The sequence below is a fragment of the Engystomops pustulosus genome, chromosome 1 (genome assembly GCF_040894005.1).
Source record: "Engystomops pustulosus chromosome 1, aEngPut4.maternal, whole genome shotgun sequence".
Classification (NCBI taxonomy): domain Eukaryota; kingdom Metazoa; phylum Chordata; class Amphibia; order Anura; family Leptodactylidae; genus Engystomops; species Engystomops pustulosus.
Window position 1 is genome coordinate 284,535,898 of NC_092411.1, and position 23,142 is coordinate 284,559,039.

A 23,142-nucleotide genomic window follows, 5' to 3' on the forward strand; every position below is an offset into this window, starting at 1 on the left:
CACGGGATAGGCAGCCTAGCATGAAATCTGCCATATGCGCCAGAGTACCAACGCGTAAGAATTCACTCCCCTCACTGGCCTGACTGTCCATTTCCTCCTCCTCCAACTCCTCCAACTCCTCTTCTTCTGCCCATACACGCTGAACAGTGAAGGACTCAACAATGGTCCCCTCTTGTGTCTCGCCAACATTCTCCTCCTCTTCCTCCTCATCCTCCTCCACCTCCACCTCCTCCGATATGCGCTGAGAAACAGACCTGAGGGTGCTTTGGCTATCAACAAGGGAATAATCTTCCCCTGTCTCTTGTGACGAGCGCAAAGCTTCCGACTTCATGCTGACCAGAGAGTTTTTCAACAGGCCAAGCAGCGAGATGGTGAGGCTGATGATGGCGGCATCGCCACTGACCATCTGTGTTGACTCCTCAAAGTTACTCAGCACCTGACAGATATCAGACATCCACGTCCACTCCTCATTGTAGACTTGAGGAAGCTGACTGACCTGACTACCAGTTCTGGTGGAAGTTGACATCTGGCAGTCTACAATCGCTCTGCGCTGCTGGTAAACTCTGGATAACATGGTCAGTGTTGAATTCCACCTCGTGGGCACGTCGCACAACAGTCGGTGAGCGGGCAGTTGGAGGCGGCGCTGCGCTGCCCTGAGAGTGGCAGCATCTGGGCTGGACTTCCTGAAATACGCACAGATGCGGCGCACCTTCGTGAGCAAATCAGACAGATTGGGGTATGTCTTGAGGAAACGCTGAACTATCAGATTTAACACATGGGCCAGGCATGGCACATGTGTCAGTCTGCCGAGTTGCAGAGCCGCCACCAGGTTACGGCCGTTGTCACACACAACCATTCCCGGCTTGAGGTTCAGCGGTGCCAGCCACAGATCAGTCTGCGCCGTGATGCCCTGTAATAGCTCTTGGGCGGTGTGCCTTTTGTCGCCTAGGCTCAGCAGTTTGAGCACCGCCTGCTGTCGCTTAGCGACGGCACTGCTGCTGTGCCTAGAGCTACCGACTGATGGCGCCGTGCCCACGGATGGTAGTTCGGAGGAGGAGGTGGAGGAGGGGTGGGAGGAGGAGGAGGCATAGTAGGCCTGAAACACCTGGACCGAGGTAGGCCCCGCAATCCTCGGCGTCGGCAGTATATGAGCAGCCCCAGGGTCAGACTCGGTCCCAGCCTCCACCAAGTTAACCCAATGTGCCGTCAGCGATATATAGTGGCCCTGCCCGGCAGCACTCGTCCACGTGTCCGTGGTCAGGTGGACCTTGTCAGAAACGGCGTTGGTCAGGGCACGGATGATGTTGTCTGACACGTGCTGGTGCAGGGCTGGGACGGCACATCGGGAAAAGTAGTGGCGGCTGGGGACCGAATACCGAGGGGCGGCCGCCGCCATGAGGTTGCGAAAGGCCTCGGTCTCTACTAGCCTATAGGGCAGCATCTCCAGGCTAAGCAATCTGGAGATGTGCACATTAAGGGCTTGGGCGTGCGGGTGGGTTGCACTATATTTGCGTTTCCGCTCCAGCGTCTGGGGTATGGAGAGCTGAACGCTGGTGGATGCTGTGGAGGATCGTGGAGGCGACGATGGGGTTTTTGTGGCAGGGTCCTGGGCAGGGGGCTGACTATCAGCTGACACAGGGGAAGGAGCAGTGGTGTGCACGGCCGGAGGTGAACGGGCTTGTTGCCACTGAGTGGGGTGTTTAGCATTCATATGCCTGCGCATACTGGTGGTAGTTAAGCTAGTAGTGGTGGAACCCCTGCTGAGCCTGGTTTGGCAAATGTTGCACACCACAGTCCGTCGGTCATCCGGTGTTTCCTTAAAGAACCTCCAGACTTCTGAAGATCTAGCCCTCGCCGCAAGAGCCCTCGCCACGGGAGCTTCACTAGTTGACACATTTGGCGCTGATGCACCAGCTCTGGCCCTGCCTCTCCGTCTGGCCCCACCACTGCCTCTTCCAACCTGTTCTGGTCGAGGACTCTCCTCCGTCTCAGAAGCACTGTGTTCACCCGGCCTCTCAACCCAGCTTGGGTCTGTCACCTCATCATCCTCCGATCCCTCAGTCTGCTCCCCCCTCGGACTTCCTGCCCTGACAACAACTTCCCCACTGTCTGACAACCGTGTCTCCTCATCATCGGACACCTCTTTACACACTTCCACTACGTCAAGAAGGTCATCATCACCCACAGACTGTGACTGGTGGAAAACCTGGGCATCGGAAAATTGCTCAGCAGCAACCGGACAAGTGGTTTGTGACTGTGGGAAGGGTCCAGAAAACAGTTCCTCAGAGTATGCCGGTTCAAATGCCAAATTTTCCTGGGAGGGGGCAGACTGGGGGGGGGGAGGAGGCTGAGGTGCAGGAGCTGGAGGAGTGGCGATTTCGGTGACATGGGTGGACTGCGTGGAAGACTGACTGGTGGTGGACAAATTGCTCGAAGCATTGTCAGCAATCCACGACATCACCTGTTCGCACTGTTCTGGCCTCAACAGTGCTCTACCACGAGTCCCAGTAACTTCAGACATGAACCTAGGGAGTGTAGCTCTGCGGCGTTCCCCTGCTCCCTCATCAGCAGGTGGTGTCTCACCCCGCCCAGGACCACGGCCTCTGACCCCTGCAGTAGTTGGACGCCCACGTCCCCGCCCTCGTCCTCTACCCCTAGCCCTCGGGTTAAACATTTTTAAAATGAGAGTTATAACTTTATTTTTTTTTTAACTTTTTTTTGTTTTTTTTTGTGTTTTTTGTTTTTTTTTGTGTTTTTTGTTTTTTTTTGTGTTTTTTGTTTTTTTTTGAGTTTTTAAAACCAAACAATGCTATCCTATTGCTATGGCTATTTTCTAGCCAAGTATCAAAGCACACTACTATGCCAGATGAGATGACACTGAGTTAGTGCCTAATTGAAATCCAACCCCTACTAAATTTTCCCACTTCGGTCTTTGCTATGGATATGTGCGTCACTAAGCGCAGAACACAGCGGTCGCAAGTCTCACTACAAATTGCTCAGAATTGGCTAGTACATGCACTGCAGAAAGTACAGCCACCAGCAGATCAACCAGAAATCAAATATATAGAACGCTACTGTAGGCGGAAGTAAGCTCTTTGTATTCTCCTATGGCTATTTTCTAGCCAAGTATCAAAGCACACTACTATGCCAGATGAGATGACACTGAGTTAGTGCCTAATTGAAATCCAACCCCTACTAAATTTTCCCACTTCGGTCTTTGCTATGGATATGTGCGTCACTAAGCGCAGAACACAGCGGTCGCAAGTCTCACTACAAATTGCTCAGAATTGGCTAGTGCATGCACTGCAGAAAGTACAGCCACCAGCAGATCAACCAGAAATCAAATATATAGAACGCTACTGTAGGCGGAAGTAAGCTCTTTGTATTCTCCTATGGCTATTTTCTAGCCAAGTATCAAAGCACACTACTATGCCAGATGAGATGACACTGAGTTAGTGCCTAATTGAAATCCAACCCCTACTAAATTTTCCCACTTCGGTCTTTGCTATGGATATGTGCGTCACTAAGCGCAGAACACAGCGGTCGCAAGTCTCACTACAAATTGCTCAGAATTGGCTAGTACATGCACTGCAGAAAGTACAGCCACCAGCAGATCAACCAGAAATCAAATATATAGAACGCTACTGTAGGCGGAAGTAAGCTCTTTGTATTCTCCTATGGCTATTTTCTAGCCAAGTATCAAAGCACACTACTATGCCAGATGAGATGACACTGAGTTAGTGCCTAATTGAAATCCAACCCCTACTAAATTTTCCCACTTCGGTCTTTGCTATGGATATGTGCGTCACTAAGCGCAGAACACAGCGGTCGCAAGTCTCACTACAAATTGCTCAGAATTGGCTAGTACATGCACTGCAGAAAGTACAGCCACCAGCAGATCAACCAGAAATCAAATATATAGAACGCTACTGTAGGCGGAAGTAAGCTCTTTGTATTCTCCTATGGCTATTTTCTAGCCAAGTATCAAAGCACACTACTATGCCAGATGAGATGACACTGAGTTAGTGCCTAATTGAAATCCAACCCCTACTAAATTTTCCCACTTCGGTCTTTGCTATGGATATGTGCGTCACTAAGCGCAGAACACAGTGGTCGCAAGTCTCACTACAAATTGCTCAGAATTGGCTAGTACATGCACTGCAGAAAGTACAGCCACCAGCAGATCAACCAGAAATCAAATATATAGAACGCTACTGTAGGCGGAAGTAAGCTCTTTGTATTCTCCTATGGCTATTTTCTAGCCAAGTATCAAAGCACACTACTATGCCAGATGAGATGACACTGAGTTAGTGCCTAATTGAAATCCAACCCCTACTAAATTTTCCCACTTCGGTCTTTGCTATGGATATGTGTGCCACTAAGAGCTAAACACAACGGTAGCAAGTCCCCCTGCTAATTCCTCACAAAATGGTACTAGATGCAAATTAAAATAAAAAAAGTAGAACGTTATTGTAGCCCTAAGAAGGGCTGTTGGGTTCTTTGAGAATCACTCCTGCCTAACAGTAAGCTAATAGAACACCCTAACGCTTTCCCTGACCAGCAGCAGCTCTCTCCCTAGCGGCATCCAGACACAGAATGATCCGAGCAGCGCGGGCAGCGGCTAGTCTATCCCAGGGTCACCTGATCTGGCCAGCCAACCACTGCTATCGACGTGTAAGGGTACCACGTCATGCTGGGTGGAGTGCAGAGTCTCCTGGCTTGTGATTGGCTCTGTTTCTGGACGCCAAAAAGCAAAACGGCGGGAGCTGCCATTTTCTCGAGCGGGCAAAGTATTCGTCCGAGCAACGAGCAGTTTCGAGTACCCTAATGCTCGACCGAGCATCAAGCTCGGACGAGCATGTTCGCTCATCTCTAGTTATGACCCATCACATGGACACTTCAATCTCCATAAGAGACTAAACCCAGACCCCTGCAATCCTGGGCCATCAGCTTTATTGCCCCGGCTTTTCTAGATGTTGTATCACCGCATGTACTAATTGTCTTGGTGAATATGTTGTGTTTTTTTCTCTATAAACTTCATTTGTAACCCGCCTGATGAAGGGTCCTGTGTGTCCTAGAACCTTACAAATATAATTTTTCTGCTTAGCTAAAAAAAGGATAATTTCTTAAGTACTTTTGTATTTTTTACTCAAAAGAATTTAATATCACAGAATAATTTGTAATCTATAGTTTTTGGTACTTACTATTTGCAGAACATTCTGGAGAAAATGTCTCCTTTATATTTATAAGATTGTACCCATGAATGTACAGTGAAGATCCCTCCGATGATAACGTCTCCATCCTGAGAATATTTGTACTCAAATGTATAATCCTTCATGGTGAGATGACACCCAGCTGCTGAGGTCTGTGACTGTGCGGAGCTAAGAGTCAGATACAAGAGAAATAACCAGCAGAGTTTCCATAAAAGATGAGATTTACTGTAACAGAACATCAGGTAATAAGTACAGAGTCTCCTCTGTGACCCCAGACACATGACAGACACAGATCTCTGATGAGAAGATCAGGACTGCAATGACACTGACTGGAGAAGCTTTATATCTTGTTCTAGGTTTTGTTTTAGATCTGTAAAATTTATTTCACAAAGATAAAAAAAGAATAAGAGAAGTCACAGGAGTGACGGGAATATTAGAACTGTAAAGGAAAAAATAATAAAAAAAAAGAGGCAGAACACTGTTATATTGTATCTCTGTGATGTTATGATGTTTGTAGGACGAAGCATCTGTGCGAAACGCGCATCGGGGTGTTCCTGTTGGTTCTCCCTCTGACTGCCTCTGTGCCATTTACACCATGCCCTTAGGTAAGTGTGGCCTGCCTTTTGACTTGGGTTACAAATACCGGATGGTACCTCCGGTTGACCATTTTGTCACTGTAGTACAAAGGTCCACTACCTTCCAAAATTAGTCCTACTTTTGGACACAATATTTTTCTTTTTTTTACCTCTTTCTGGCACTATCTATGAGGCAGTATTAGGATAGGGGGGCCATAGGTTCTCTGTGTCTGTCCCACATCCATCTGGGACATTGCCTGTTCCCCTTATATTTCTGACTTTCAGGAATCCCTTTTGAAAGTGGTGTTTATACTTTGTATGAGTTATTTTGAATTAAGTAAAAAAAAAATTTTTATATTCACAAGCTCTTTTGTTCTTTGGTCTTTGTTGGATTTGATATTTGGAGGGCGGTATAGATTGCATTTGGGGCCTTTTTTTGGTGTTTCGCACCCTGTATTCCATCCTAGAAAAACGGAGTCACAGAAAGGTCATCATTTATATTCCCTTAATGTTTTGTCACCAGTGTCTGAAGAGAGAGAAAATTGCTTCTTTTTTTTGGCCACTTACAGGTCATTGCATTGGTGAGGCCGGTCAGTACAGAGGATCTGCTGCATAGGCAGCTCAGTTTAATAATTAATATTTCTATAGTGATCAATTATCACTGATCCAGTAAACACAGAATCACTGCAAATAGAGAGGAGCCAATGTACAAATCTGTCACTTTTCCGGGACTGAATCGTATTTGAATATTTTTTGCTTCACTTAAGACAAATCTGGGGAAATGGCATCTAGCGCTGCTTTAGTGAAGTTCGAAGCAATGGGAGAGGCCAACACCAAATGGGAGAGGCCAACACCAAATCACAAGAATCAGGTACGAAGTGGAAGGTGGGGCTTGTCCTGATTAGCTGACAGGAAACCTCTATGAGCCAATCAGGGGTTATTTCTGCAAGACCCCTGTAAAAATGTTTGAGTAGTAATACAACATATATAGTAAAAGTCAAGTTGCTCTCTACTTTATAGGTTTACAGCACCTTCATCTATGTGTTATGGATATGACAATATTTTCTGGTTGAAGTCATTCAAGAAAGAGGTAACTTTTGTTATGGACATAACTCAGTTTCATACTCTGAAGCTATGCAGAATGGTGTCTGTGTGGTTTGACCTCCGAGAGAACATAATCTCCAACACGGCCTTGAAGAGGGTACATTGCGTTCCTCCTCCATACACTGTGAGGGAGACTGGACTCTCATGTATATTCAGATATCACTTAATTTGTTGTTTTTTATATCTTTGTATCTGCGCATCTGAGGAAACATGGCCAAATTAGGATAAGCCCGGTCCTCCCCCTGTACCAAAGAATGCAGACTTCCTGGTCTTAAATTCTGCATACGTCACCAGTGAATTCACAGAGCATGACAGGAATCGACGATGCCCTTTGCTTATGTGATGCCCATGTGATGATCTACTAACCAATGAACTATGGACACTTCATCCTCATTCCAAAGTTACCAATCCCAAATCCCACCTACTAGGAGTTTTCCTTTGTGATGTAAATAAAGTAGACCAGAACAGTTACCACTCAACCAGCATCAGGCAGGAAAGAATAATAGAAGAAATTGCTGCCAATTACAAAATCACTTCCTGTTTATAGTGTAGCAGCTCCCGATTGCTGCTTGTACCCAGTGTGCCCGTGCTCATTGATAACCATGCATGCGTTATTTACAATTTTAAGAAGAAAAGAGGACCTTTCCAAAAAATAAAGACACTTTCAGGTTATTGTGTTTTAATTAACCAGTAATGCAGTACCCAGTGTGTTGCTACAAGTACCAGAACATCAGAGGTAAAATTTATAGTCCAAAAAACACTTCATTATTGCATAAGCGCTGCCAGTCTTATGTCATATAAAGTCTGGAAAGCAAAGAATTCAACATGCGAAAGAAGGAACTAGAACTAGAAAAGTCAACTTCAGTTACAGTATTAGTAGCAGAAGTTTCAGAAGGCCACAGCTCTCTCAGGCTTCCGGAAGGCTAAGCATTCTTATTATGGAAGAGATTGTGAATGCAAATGTGGATTGGTTGATTTACTCGCCCTCACGGGCTCAGTAGGATAAAGTACCGTTACATGCTACCTTGAAGCAAAGAGTAAGAAGATAGGTCCGCCTCCTGCTCCCACTTCTTTCAGACCAGGAAAAATCTGTCATTAGGGCCCTCTGTGAGCTCATTGTCCCCTTCTAGTGGTACACCTTTTTTATTTTAGGCCACCAATACCCAAAGCAAACTGTGTCAAATATTGAACAAGGCCAACCGGTTACCTTTATAGACAGCAATGTCTATGTTTGGTGGGATTCTCTTAGGAAAAAGTATACAGATTACAAGGACCCAAAACAGACACTTGACAAATCAGCAAATTAACCAAAAAAAAAAGCACAAATAAATGACACCATACACAAATGTTAGCCAAAATGGATCCAAATCTGAGTTTCTGGATAGAATTTCTGGAGACAAAATCTACGTAATTCCATTTTTTGTGGTCCAGCTTCTGTAACAGCAGAATTTGGTTTATGTATACTTGGCACCTCATTAGCGGAGAACAGTCTTCATTTTTCAGCAGTCACATAATGGGCTCTCTGTGTGATGTCCATTACAAGTCTTTTGATGACACTAGTCTGGTGAACTGAGCCATATTGGTCTCACAGGGGAAAATTTATCATAATGGGAATTTTTGCCATATGAAATTCTGGGATAGCATTATTTGGTATTTTATGATATTATTTGAACTAAATTTAGCATAATACAGTGCTTTTGAGTCAAAAACTCTAGTTCATAAGTTTTTCTGGACGGATTTAGAGGTGTGGTACCTGATGTGCACCACACTGTGGGTCCAAAGTGTTGTCTTCTCAAAAAGGGCACTGCTTCACAGCTTAGCACAAAAAAGTGTTCTTTGGTTCAAAAAGAGGATGATCTACAAGTAAAGGTTGCCAAAAAATTATTTTAGAGAGGTGTCTTCGGAAAGGTCTAGTCTTCTGTCGATGTTTGTAATAATTATTATAAGTTAACCAATTAAATGTATTGATATTGTCAACTGAAGATCCTTTTTATTATTACTTTGTTATTTCAATTTTCAGTTGCTGTGGACCCCATCAAGTAAGCATCAGGCAATACATGTAGGCCCACTCTTCTAGTCATTACCAATACAAACCATGACAGGAAGGAGCGGGGCTATATGTATCAGCCTGTAAATGGCTGAAAATGTTATTATGAACCTCAATAAAAAAATGTAAATTGCAACATGAAACATTGTGGACAGGTAAGCTTGGTCAACAAGCCTGCCTCTTGCCAAGCAGATAGCAATTCTGGAAAACATCTTGACAGTGGTTGATGGGCATATAAATACTTACTTTGTTGTATGGCTAATTTTAATAAAGTCACCAGAATACCGAAATTTGTCAATATGTTGGAATTGTGCCAAGAGGGTGAGCTATGGACAGGGTGCTAAAGTTGGCACTGCAGTCCTCAGACAACGCATAAAATGGTCTTGGCAGAACCTCCCAGTAGCCCACCCCCTTTCCCCAGTAGTTAAGGCTCCTCAACAAGCTTAAGCTGTGCTTCTGTCCCTACATGATTCTCCACCACCACCTTCTTCACCATCAATCGTTAAACAAACAAACGGTATGCTTGCACCCATACAATGGCACAGAATCTGTAAACAAACTTGCCCAAGTTGCTTGTTCTGTAGTCTCTTTGTTTGTGGAACTACATCATATTGTGGTTCACTGCAGCCCATCTTACAGTAGTCAAATACAGTTCATACTATGACAGTTTCTAATGGTTTTGTTAAATGTTAATTAAAAATACTTTACATTGGGGGTCATCTTCCCTGTCGGCTACTTAGAAATCAACTGTTGTATTTTGTTGGGTGAAAATATGTCAAACTGGCAGCCTCCAATGTCCTGTAAAGGGATGGTCTGTAGAAGAAACTTTACTGCCTCAGCTAGAAAAAAAAAACAGCAGCAGGAAAGGGTCTGCTAGCAGCCACAGCAACATTCTACAGCTATCGGTCTCTTTAAGCAGTTGTGTTCTGGTGACCAGACCTGGCAGTTGTGGACAGCTAATACTAATCAAAAATCATCATCTGAGGTTAAATGCAACCAGGCCACTGAGAGAAGTGTCCAACTTGCAGTGGCCGATGGACAAGAAAAACTGATGGTGATGAAAAATTACTTACTCTGAAGTAGGTAATTTATCATACAATCACTAGAACAAACACATTTATAATTTGTGCCAATTGGATGAGCTGTGGACAGAGTTCTAATGTTGGCACCTTGGTCCTTAGCCAACATACCATACAATGGCCTGGGAAAACTGTGAAAAAAATGTTTGGTTACAGAGTAAGTATCTGCATTTTGTGCCTGATTTTTGATTTCATGGTTGTCCAATATTACCTGGGATACACTCAGGCAATTAGGCAGTGCTGCTGGGTCCTGTAGTTATATAATTTAATGTCTTGGCTGTTATTCAGTGTCCCCACTACAACAGGCCTAGTTCCATATCAAGGTCCAGATCTGGCTGCCAATTCAGCTTTCTACTCACAATAGCTGTCTCTAAAAAAGTCCCTTCAGTTGACAGTAGGGAAACACATACTAGCAGTTTCCTTATTTAAGGCCTTATTGCTAAACCTCTGTATGGCCAATGAGTCATAATTAGTAAACCCCTTAAAATGCTAAATGTAACATTTTTTAAAAATCAGTTTAGGTCACTAGCAGCATTTTAATCAATCACGTGTGAGCACTGACATGCCAGCAGCCTACAATTTAGGGGAGGGTCATCACTCCCAGTTTAGTTGGGTTCCATTGATTTACAGTATAGCCCAAAGGTTTGGACACACCTTCTCATTCAAAGAGTTTTCTGTTTTTATGACTATAAAAATTGTATATTCACACTGAAGGCATCAAACTTTGTACTAGCACTTGATAGTTTGTGCAACTGCACTTGGGGACACTTTCAAAGTTTTCCCAATTTTTCAGACTGACTGACCTTCAGTAACGATGGACACTCGTTTTTTTGTTTACTTAGCCGCTTTTTTCTAGCCATAATAAAAATTCTACCAGTCTATTCAGTAGGACTATCAGCCGTGTATCCACCTGACTGCTGCACAACACAACTGATGGCCCTAACCCCATTTATAAGGCGAGAAACCCCACTTATTACACCTGGCAGGGCACCTGTGATGTGAGAACCTTTTCTAGTGACTACCTCTTATAGCTTATCAGAATGCCAATAGTGTACATAGCAGTAATCATATCAGAAGGAACCTAGAAAATAAGACATATTTTCAGTTGTTTCACACTATTTTGTATATAATTCCACATGTGTTAATTCCTAGTTTTGATGCCTTCAGTGGGAATCTTTGAACGAGAAGCTGTGTCCAAACTTTTGGTCTGTAATGTAAACGCAGCTTCTAATGTACTGTGGTGCTATGCAGAGCCAGGAAATTAACTGGAGACACAGACAGAGACAAGAAAATACAGAGTCATAGTCATGGAATATTCAAGAATATAAACAAAGGGTAATAATTGCCAGAAGGGAGGCCAAGTGCAAGACCATGGCAGGCAAAGATTTCTGATCCACAGACCTTAGAAAAAAAATATATAACTGAACTCTGGAAGGTGATTGGATCAATAGGAATGGTGAAATATTCTGTCAGAAGTCTGCAGGTTGCCAGGAGAACAAATCCACCAGTGTTCAGACTAGGAAGAAGAAATCAAACTGACACTATCAGTGCATACTCAGCAGGACACAGGATAAAAGAGTCAGAGATGTAACATGGGGGCTGTTTTACTATTAGATACAGGGGGCTGCATGACTGATGGATAATGAGGGTTGTGTAACTATTGGCTACTTGGGGCATTGTGACTGTTGCACTACCAAAATAGACTAGGATCTTGCAACAACATATAGTGATGGCAACGCTCATACATGTCACTGGTGGATCCCGCGGCCCATATCACGGGTCGCAGGCTCACTCGTGCTGCTCTGCCTCCGCCAGCATGCTGCCAGCGCATCTCACCGGTCCCGGATTGCTCCCCCTCCGCTCTGTGCGAACGTCCCCGACTGCTAGGGCACGCGGCTCCTTCTCCATATTTAAATGGTCAGCGCGCCATTAATTGGCGCTGGCCATATTGCCCAAATCTATATAAGCCTGCCTCTTGCTGCAAGCCCTGCCAGTTCTTTGTGCCTTAATGCCTGAGAGAAAGCCTTACTGCGATTTGCCTGTGTTCCTGTGTCTCCTGCATTCCTGTGTCTCCTGCGTTCCTGTGTCCCTCCGTGTTCCTGTGTTACCTGAGCTCCTCCGTGTTCCCGTGTACCAGTGATCCTCCGTGCTGCTGTCCTGTGTGCTGTGTTCCCGTACCCCTCTGCTTGGACCTCCTGTTGCTGACCCTGGATTGGACTCTGACGTTGCATCTCTGCCGCCTGCCCTGACCTGTGCCTGGACTTTGACCACGAGATTCACTGCCGTTCTTGTACCTCAACCTTAGCCGCCACTGCAGAGAAGTCACGCCTGAGGAATGACCTGATGGTACCATGCCGCAGCTTAGACTCTGGTCCCAGGTAGTGGCTTGAGTCATCGTCTGCAGTGGTCCAGAGGATCCACAACCCGCAAGCCTCACAATACACCTTCCCAATTCTTAAAAACTGCTATTTTACTGCACACCGTTGTAACAAATATATTTGGGTTGAATCAAATGGTTTAAAAAAATTTACAAACTTGTCAAATGGAATGCTTGAAAAGATTGCTCATCTCTTCTTCTTATATCTATATATGGTTTATTTTATGTTTACCAACCTTTAGACAGTAAAAACAATTTTTGCAGAAGTATTTCTCTCTGTCTCACTATGTTCTAAGCAACATAAAGCGATTCATTATATTAATGTATTTTTTTAATAGGCATCATATTTTAAGATCTTGCTTTGTCTTGATATTCCACAATTTAGGTAAGAATATGCAAACCATTATCCCATTACCTGAAGCCAATACAGCGAACACTTCTACAATAACCATACTTTTTCCCTTACTGCTTAGATAGGCCGGGATGGCGCCGATCCAGACACTACAGAACACCAGCATGCTGAAGGTGATGTACTTGGCCTCATTATAGATATCAGGTAATGTCCTTACCATAAAAGCCAGAACAAAACTCAAAGCCGCCAGAAACCCCATATAACCCAACATGAGGTAAAAGGACAATGTTGACCCTTCGTTGCACTGAATTATAATTTTTCTTGGAAATGAATCCATGTTTAACTCTTGAAATGGAGGAGCAAAGTATAACCAGATTATTCCATTCAGGACTTGGAGAGATGATAGGACCATCACTATAGAGTAGGGAAGTCTTACACTCATCCATCTTCTCCAGTAACTGTCCGGAGTGGTGGCCTTGAAAGCGATGCAAACCACGATGGTCTTGGCCAAGATTGAAGATAAGACAACTGTGAAGATGATCCCAAAGGAGATATGGCGGAACATACAGGTTGTGTCCTCTGGTTTACCAATGAAGAGGAAAGTGCAAAGCAAACTGAGCTGGAGAGAAATAAGGATAATAAAGCTGAGGTTACGATTATTAGCTCTGACCACAGGAGAATTCCGGAAAAATACAAATATTCCAATGATAAATACAACCACAACAGAAGATAATAGAGAAAATAATAAGAAAACATAAGCTACGGTATCAGTTTCATAAGAGATAAATTCTATTATTTTGGGCATACACTTCTCCCTTGTCTCATTTGGCCATTCAGAGGTCAAACACCTTTGACAGTTTTCAGCATCTGAAATGTATAAATGCAAATATTAGTTAACCAATTATAAAATTATTTTTAGCAAATTTTCAAACGGGTTACAACAGAATCAGCCGTTTCCACAGAATCTTGATTAAACAGTTCATCCCAATCCCAAAAGTGTTGACATGAACCAAGATGAACACAAAAAGGATAAGTATTCTGATTAATAATAATGATATTTATTTATATAGCTTAAGAGAGATTTAGCACAGCAGTACAATCATACTTGCCCTATTGATCACACTGGTCCTCATACACATGAAATCAATGTTGTTAGACTGGCCGTCAGACAACCTGCGTGGAGAAAGCCTCATGGACCTCACACCATGATCTCATGGGTCGTTATGGGGCTACCAATGCATCTCGAGGACTGAGCATTGTCTGTTGGTGCCAAGAAGTATCAAAGTGTGAATATTTTGAAATGTTACTGGAACATCCATAGTGGGGGTCACAGGTGGTTTCAGTTGATTGAGGCAAAATAGTTTCTAGTCTAGACATCTGGAAGCTTACAAAGTACTGTGCACAATGGTGGTGTTACGGGATTACTAGGAAGGTGTTTTAGTTTCTATTACCAGTTTCATTGGAAATTTCCCCTTCAGAACATGAGACGCAGTCGTAGCAGCAGATGTGGTCTCCTCGTTTCACAGCTTTCCTGAAGCCTGGAGAACACTTTACTGAGCACCGGCTATAAGGTGTCTAAGAGAGAAAAATAAAAATAAAATTAATACAAGATCCATCCTTTTTTGTAAGGAAAGTAAGAGTAATCAACTACTTCGCTAAGTTTCCTTGGCAGACAACAGAGTCTATGGCCACATTCACTAAGGTCCGTGGGCCAGTTTTCTGTCAGACTTCAGACTCCTGTTCTTGAAGTGTCTGATACACATTTCTGAAGCATGTGACACAATTGTGGTCCAGCTGCACTAGGCATAATTCCACACAAATTAGGGGAGCTCATTCCGACCAGAGACCCAGGTGCCGACTGTCCCCTGCATACCATATTATATGTTTTGTTTGAATCAGCAGGACTGTGAAATGCGAATTTACATTCCCAGATTGCAGCTGGACTTAGAACACTCAAAAACCAAAGCACCAGATTGCTCCAAGTCCAGCTACAATCATCACAGTTCTGCTGCTTACATTATAATAAGACAGTTCTCCAAGGTGAATAACTAACCCATCAGCAGCTTTGTATGGAAAAATGAATCCCCCCTCGTCACACTGAAAGTGTCTAAAAATGTTTTAATAAATGTTGCACAAAAAAGTTTTTGTTGTCAAAATTCTGTCTTAAACAGATTTATAAATACCTTTATGTTTTAACCTACATATAACAATGATGATCACCACTTTGGAGTAATTGGTTGAACAAAATATTATTGTATTAATTAATCTTAAGATCCATCTTGGCCTAAATGAAGTAGTATTTAAAAAAGTCCATAAAACGTTGAAGGGTAGAGAATTCCCAGTTTTTCAAAGCTGTATTTTTGAGTGGATCCATATAAAAAGATTCAGGGGTGATGATGTAACGTCTAGCAAACAATAAAAGTTGACCTAATCTTAAAAGTACACATCTGACATGTTCAAATCTACAGAAAATATACAAATAGTAGGGACTTTTTTTGTAAAAAATAAGAGCAAAATCTGAGATGTACTCACCTCCATTTGAGACTCAGTCAATAGCAATGAAGTACAGTGGAAGGTATATTTTTGGTCCCATTTACCAGCTCCACTATTCTCCAATCAAAGATGGATTTTGAGTAGAGATCAGCGAGTATACTCGTCTGAGCCTAATGCTTGTTCGAGTATTAAGGTACTCGAAACAGCTTGTTGCTCAGACGAGTAGTTCCCCTGCTCGAGGTCGAGCATTTAATTTAAAAAAACACAGTGAAGAATAAAATAAAAACAGTGAACACAGTGAACACAGGATCATTTAAGTTAAGAACACAGTGAAAAACACAGTGAAGAATACATTGCAGATGTTCGGCACATCTGCTAACTTGTCGGAAGATACGCGCGGAACGGTACGAATAAAATAGTACGTGAAGAACAATAAATATGTGTGAAGAACACATTGCAGATGTTTCACATATATATATATATATATATATATATATATATATATATATATATATATATATATATTGTTCTTCACATGCTATTTTGTTCGCACCGTTCCGCGGTGCCGAACATCTGCAATGTATTCTTCACTGTGTTTTTCACTGTGTTCTTCGCTTAAATGATCCTGTGTTCACTGTGTTTACTGTTTTTATTCTATTCTTCACTGTTCTTCACATCTGCTAACTTGTCGGGAGATAATATACGCGCGGAACAGTGAAGAATAGATTGCAGATGTTTGCATACATCTGATCACTTATCAGAAGACATTCTTTTTCAATTAATTAACACATTTTATTCCCGAACCATGGTCCCTTTGAAAAATGCTCGGGGGTCTCCCATTGACTTCAACGGGGCTCGTTATTCGAGACGAGCACTCGAGCATCAGGAAAAGTTTGTCTCGAATAACGAGCACTTGAGCATTTTAGTGCTCGCTCATCTCTAATTTTGAGTTTCTAACCATGAATTCCCACAATAATGTCAGAGGACCAATTTTTCATGACAAAAACTGCCCCATGTATTGAATAGATCACACCATCATGTTTACCATGTGAGGGCATTTGAAACCGATTTTCACCCCTGCCAAAAGGGTAAAATCAGTAATAGATAATGAAGTATGTTGTGTAATGACTTACCTTATTATTTATCCACATTATATCTGTTGGTGAGATATTCAGCTGCTGCCCTGGAGGAAGTGATTCATCAAACGAACCAATAGAAGCTGCGAGTCCTTCCATAGTCTTATTCTCTCCGATAACATTATGTATTTTCTTTATAGAGTTAAGAATCTCTAACGGTTCAGAGATTTCACCTTTATCGTTAAAACATAATTGTGTTCCATCCGGACCCTTGACGCATGTAATCTTCATGTAATGTCGCAGCTACAACACAAAAGTCTTCATAAACCAGCAAAAAATGTATTAAAGTTCTGCAAAGTAAATCTATCTACCATAAGCTAGGTGACACGTGCTATAAATCATATTAACTTAAAGGGGTTGGCCACTCTCTTACATAAGGTGCCCATGTGCCTTTACTGCCTTAATAATAATCGTTAAATGTTCATTCAAAGTGATTCAACAGTCCTGAAACTTACCTTTATGCTGTCTGTAGACTCTCTGGGGCACATTTACTTACCCAGTCCAGTGAGTTCCCCGAATGTGCATTGATGCACAGCTGTCGCGATTCACTAAGATCGCGCACCTAATATCATGCATGTGTTGCTTTCCCACTCAGGTCTGACAGGGTTCACCATGTTCTTCCTGGTGCATGTAAGTGCATTGTCTTGTGAGACAATTTGTAAGTTGAATCCCGCGCCCAGACCGAATCAGTCAAATCATCCAATGGCGCAACCTCCCCCAATTTCTGTTGCATGAAAGCCGACGCAGCTGCACCAAAATCCGATCGCGTGCAACACAATCCCAGTGCTGTTAATACCTGTCAAAGCTGCGCAAATCCCGAAAACGACAAACAGTGTGATGAAAGTGTGATGCACGACCCTTAGTAAATAAGTCCCTCTTTTTTTTTTTTCACATGTCTAATCACTGATGCATAGGAGGAGCTGTAGAAGCAGAGTTATGACTCACCCTGCTCCCCATCCCTTCTCCCTGTGACTCTCAGTGAGATGGACTGTGAGAGAGAGAGAGAGACAGTGGGAGACGCCAAAGAGATGGGCTGGAGCATTGATAGAGATAAGGTTGTGTATAAATGCAGAGGGCAGCATGGTAAGAACAGGGAAAGGCTAAAGCTATCAAAGGAGGCAAAGACACAAATACATTTACATGCAGAGATCTGTGTAATGGAGCAGATTTATTGAAAATCGTCCAATACCTTATATACTCGAGTATAAGCCTAGTTTTTCAGCACAAAAAAATGTGCTGAAAAAAGCCAAACTCGGCTTATACTCGAGTCAAAAAAATAAATATATCTAAACTCACCTTTCCGGTGACCCCTGTATATCTTCTGTGCGATCTGTCCGGCAGCGGCGGCAGGCTATATACACTGGGGCAGGGTCTGGCAGGCTATATACACTGGGGCAGGGTCTGGCAGGCTATATACACTGGGGCAGGGGCTGGCTGGCTATATACTGGGGAGGCTGTGCCCAGTGCATTTCCCACCCTCGGCTTATACTCGAGTCAATAGGTTTTCCCAGTATTTTGTGGTAAAATTAGGGGCCTCGGCTTATACTCGGGTTGGCTTATACTCGAGTATATACGGTACTTAAGGACAAGGTCTGTTTGCCATGTAATATGTTTTTAGTTTTTTGCTTACATACATTTTCCAGGTTTGTGCTTTTGCGCCAAATTGTTGACAGGACAGGTTGAGTGTTCATTAATTGTGGATGAGCTTTATTTTTCAGTGGCCCTACTGTGGGTGCAGTTAACTTATTATTAACTGTTTATGCGGAAAAAATGAAATTCCTTCATTGTCTTTTACGTTAAAAATGTTGTAAGTGGAAACATCACATTTTCTAATTTCTTTTAGATTTCTCTGTATAAATTTAAAGAGGTTTCCTTTTTTCATAATTTTGGTGTTTTTAGATACAAACATTTTTAATTTGATTTGTAAACATTTGAAAACACAATTTAGTGAATTAATTTTATAATGTTATATTGTTGTCTTACCTTTTTTCTGTATGTGTTTATTTCATTTATATTTTTGTTTATTTTGCTCATTGGTAAGGTTTTATGGATATCATCCAATGCCTGGGCCATCATCTTTACAGCCGTATACACTTTATATGGTGATCCATCTGCATAATAATGGGTTTCATTTGTGAAACGTTCCTCGCCAGTACAGTCATGAAGAGGAGCAGATAAAGAGTGTTGTAAAAGAAAATTCTTCAAATTATTTTTAGAAAAGCAAAGCATTGAGGTGATCCAGAGATCCTCCAGGATGGGGTCATCTGGGTGTGTGGATGGATGAACACTCAAAAACATTTCATGTAAACCTTTTATTCCATATCTTACAGGGCTAAATATGAGGCTGCAATTATTGTAATTCCCATCCATAAAAATAGAATCATGTGACCAAGATGTCGGGAATATGAAAGTTTTGTTTTTGATACTTAGTGATGATTTTATTAGAATATTATTTGCCATCCTACTACTTGTACCACAAAGTATAATGACTTCAGCTTTTAAATCTTCCATGACAGATGCATCTACATTTTTTTCTTGTGTCATAAAAAATACTCGTTCAATACATATTCCAGATTTCGTGAGCTCAGTGCGAAGAAGGCGGAGCTCCCGTTCTCCAGTGTCGTCATTTGTGGCAAAAATACAAACCATGTTCCACTGGAAATACAACAATAACTTCACTAAAGCCACATATTGTGTCTCATCACCCTGAACCGTGCGGAAGAAATGTGGATATAATCTTCTGTCACTGAGCGAGGAGTCTCTGGCCCCGTAACTGACCTGGAAAAGATTATAATCCTAATTTGTAATAATTTCATGTTGACTTGATAACATCTCTTTTGGAGTAGAAGTTTAACCCTTTTCATGCCAAGGATGTATTTCACTTTGGAGCCCTGGCACCTAGAATTTTAATCTACTTTTTCATATGAATCCAAAGTTTTGTTTTCTATGTGACAGGGATCGATAGATATCCATGTTTACAGTGACAATTTTGGGAGCAATATTTATATACAAGGGCTTCTCAATAAAATAGAATAACTTTAAATGTGTTTCTTCAGTAATTCAGTTCCAAAAGTTTAACTCATATGTTATATAACAGCCAAGAAAACCCCAAAGGTCATTATCTTAGAAAATTTAAATATTATATAAGACCAACTGTAAACATTTGTGGAACACAGAAATGTTGGCCAGATGAAAAGTTTGTACAATAACTGAACTCAATACCAATGTGGAACAGCATTTAGAGATCACCTGATGTTGCTGCAGAGGTGTTATGGCATGGAGAGATCATCTGATAGCGCTATAGAGGAGTTATGGCATGGAGGGATCAGGTAATGGTACTGCAGAGGTGTTATGGGATAAAGGGATCATTTGATGGTGCTTCAGAGGTGCTATAGCATGGAGGGATCATCTGATGGTGCTACAGCTACAGAGGAGTTATGGCATGGAGCGATCAACTGATGGCACTGCAGAGGTGTTATGGCATGGAGAGATCATATGATGGTGCTACAGAGGAGTTATTGCATGGAGGGATCAGCTGATGGCGCTGCAGAGGTGTTATAGCATGGAGGGATCAGCTGATTGTGCTGCAGAGGGGTTATGGCATGGAGGGATCATCTGATAGCACTGCAGATGTGTTATAGCATGGAGAGATCTGCTGATGGCGCTGCAGAGGGGTTATGGCATGGAGAGATCAGCTGATGGAGCTGCAGAGGGGTTATGGCATGGAGAGATCATCTGATAGCACTGCAGAGGGGTTATGGCATGGGGAGATCAGCTGATGGCGCTGCAGAGGGGTTATGGCATGGAGAGATCAGCTGATGGAGCTGCAGAGGGGTTATGGCATGGAGAGATCAGCTGATGGTGCTGCAGAGGGGTTATGGCATGGAGAGATCAGCTGATGGAGCTGCAGAGGGGTTATGGCATGGAGAGATCAGCTGATGGCGCTGCAGAGGGGTTATGGCATGGAGAGATCAGCTGATGGCGCTGCAGAGGGGTTATGGCATGGAGAGATCATCTGATAGCACTGCAGAGGGGTTATGGCATGGAGAGATCAGCTGATGGAGCTGCAGAGGGGTTATGGCATGGAGGGATCAGCTGATGGTGCTTCAGAGGTGTTATGGCATTGAGTACATCAGCTGAAGGCGCTGCAGAGGTGCTATGAGAGCCAAGGTTTCTGTGATAGCAGCCTTTAGCTTGTCTGCACTTACTTTGGTGTTGATAAAACACAGTGGACCTACACCAGCAGGTGACAAGACCCCAAACTGTCACTAATTATGGAAACTTCACACTAGACCTCAAGCAGCTTAGAGTGTGCCTCTTCACTCTTCCTCCAGACTCTGGGACCTTAATTTCCAAATGAAATGCAAAATTTCATTTTCTCTGAAAACAACACCATGGAACATTGGGAACACTACACTTTTTCTCTGTGGCCCAGGTAAAACAATTCTGGTATTGTATGTTGGACAGGAGTGGCTTGACACATATGTACCATGTCCACGATACATCATTTAATGGCTGTTGAAGCACTGACTCCAGTAGTAGTTGACTCCTTGTGAATATACCCTACATTTCTGAATGGCCTTTCCTTAACAATCCTATCAAGGCTGTGGTTATCCTTTTTCTACGACACATTTTCCTTCCACTCAATCCTCCATTAATATGCATTGATACAGAGCTCTGTCAGCTAGCATCTTCAGCAATGGCCTTTTGTAGCTTTCCCTCTTTGTGGAGTGTGTCAATTACTGACTTCTGGACATTTGTCAAGTCAGCAGTCGTCCTCATGATTGTATTGCCTACTGAACCAGACACCCATATTATTAAAGATTGGCACAGTCTTAAATAATCATCTGACCCTGCACACATCGATTATGCTTAAAGGGAACCAGTCACCAGGGACCTTATTTTCACTAAAGACTGGTTGCAGAAGCCCATTACACCTGCAGTGCAAAAATGCCTGTCTACCTTTTATAAGCATTTGCATTACAATATAATTGTTAGGTGTTATAACTTACCTTGCACCCTGACAAAATTGTGGGGTAGTCCCAGGGGTTGGGGTTTGGTTTGGATGCATCTCAAAAAAAAAAAACTTGTCTGTGTTACTCACTCCTCACAGCTTAGTGCTGTGCTCCTGTACAGCTCCTCTCCCCTACTCTTTTACAGAGGTCACAGCCTGGTGAGAGCTGAGTTGTCTTTTGAATGGCATTCAAACCAAAGCCCAACCCCTAGGACTAGCCCAGGATTCTGGCAGGATGCAAGGTAAGTTAAAACACACAATTATATTGTAAGGCAAATGCTTATAAAAGGCAGAGAGGCATTTGTGCAATGCCGGTGTGATGGGCTTCTTAAACCTGTCTTTAGTGAAAATGAGGTCCCTGGTGAGAGGTTCCTTTTAAACTGAGTGCGCCATTTTTTTCCTTACAACATAAACACTTCATAAAAATATGCATATGTATTTATGTGCAAAATGCACCAGAAAAAAACACTTGAAAAAATTTACTCTGTTCACTCTGTAATGACTGCAAATACAAAGTTTCACTTTTTGAATTGAATTATTGACAATAAAATAACTTTTTGCTAATATTAAAATTTATTGAGAAGCAGTTGTATAAAAATCAATAAATTGTCTTTCACTTTAACACTTAAAACACAATTATAGATTCACATGAAATAAGAGATTATTCTTCATATGAAATATTAGAAGAACCATGACATTCTAAGTACCAGGCATCCAAAGTTATAGCCCTCTGAAGTTTATACCCCCTTCAGCTATTTAGCTGTGCAGGAAAAAGCTGGAGGAAGGAGCATAGAGGAGGTTCTCAAAGCTCACAGGTGACTGTATTTGTAGCTAAATATTGGAAATGAATAAAAAGGACACTTGCTCTCTGATTGCCATACGTTAAGCAATGTTTTTTTTTTTTACCTTACGGAGGGAGAGAATGAACATATGTGTTTAAGAATGAACATATGTGTTTAAAATACACACAAATTACTGAATAAAGTTTTTATTTGATACATTCCCTTAATTAATTATACCGACCTTATAGCTTTTTACTCAAATTCCTATGAACCACGGAAGGTTCCATTATTGCAATGCTAATACAAGAGCACACATATTACACTCATCTTAAAGTGACCATTGTTATCTAATTAGCTCCGTTTATGGATATATAGTTTTTAATCTAGGTTACTGTTGTTTAAGGGATTGTACAATAATATTTCCCCCCTCACTTTCCCCCTCCTACTGTGTGCTTAAACTTCCTCTGCTGCCTTGAGAGCTGCCACATGGAGGGGCTATTGTAATGCACTACAGAGGTCTTCTGGCCTTTATAAGCATAATTTAAAAAGTTGATTTTAGAAGGAAGGAGGCCATGGATAACAAATATAAGAAGATTACCACAGCTACGGTACCCGGATCTAGGAGTAATGTCCCTGGTTTATCGTGATAAATTTTGATGCTAGATTTCTTTTAAGTTTTGTAATGAGAACTTACCTGTGTGTATCCATATATACCCAACAACTGGGCCATTGGTAGAGAGGTGACGGATCGGAGGTCTCCTATAAATCCAGCTACTGTGCCATGGTCCATACAAGAATAGTTTGGAGCAGTTACTGTGTGTCCGGACAAGATCTGCAGAACATCTTTTATCACCTTCTTCTCATGTCCACAGGAGTCATACAGATGATATCCCAGGGTGATGTTAGGGAGAATATCTGGATCATTGTTAATATCATTAATGACAATTATAAATGCCAGGAGATGCATGTA

At 42.4% G+C, this 23,142-nt stretch overlaps 1 protein-coding gene across 1 annotated transcript; it reads right to left on the reverse strand.

Moving 5' to 3' along the window:
- Window positions 1-9,671: 9,671 nt before the first annotated feature.
- LOC140127081 (vomeronasal type-2 receptor 26-like) lies at window positions 9,672-23,139 on the reverse strand. The gene is made up of 6 exons (XM_072147358.1): window positions 22,867-23,139; window positions 18,930-19,154; window positions 16,374-16,619; window positions 14,199-14,322; window positions 12,811-13,614; window positions 9,672-9,778 (listed from the first exon to the last, which is right to left on the reverse strand). Exons 1-6 carry the CDS (start codon window positions 23,137-23,139, stop codon window positions 9,672-9,674), a joined length of 1,779 nt encoding a protein of 592 aa, XP_072003459.1.
- Between the last annotated feature and the right edge of the window lie 3 nt (window positions 23,140-23,142).

Coding starts and splice junctions, on each gene's coding strand:
- LOC140127081 (XM_072147358.1), bottom strand. CDS start 23,139: ATGCATCTCCTGGCATTTATAATTGTCATTAATGATATTAACAATGAT. Junction 16,620..18,929: donor CTGGAATATGTATTGAACGA/GTATTTTTTATG, acceptor TTTGTGTTGTAG/CTGCGACATTACATGAAGAT. Junction 13,615..14,198: donor GGAAATTTCCAATGAAACTG/GTAATAGAAACT, acceptor TATACATTTCAG/ATGCTGAAAACTGTCAAAGG.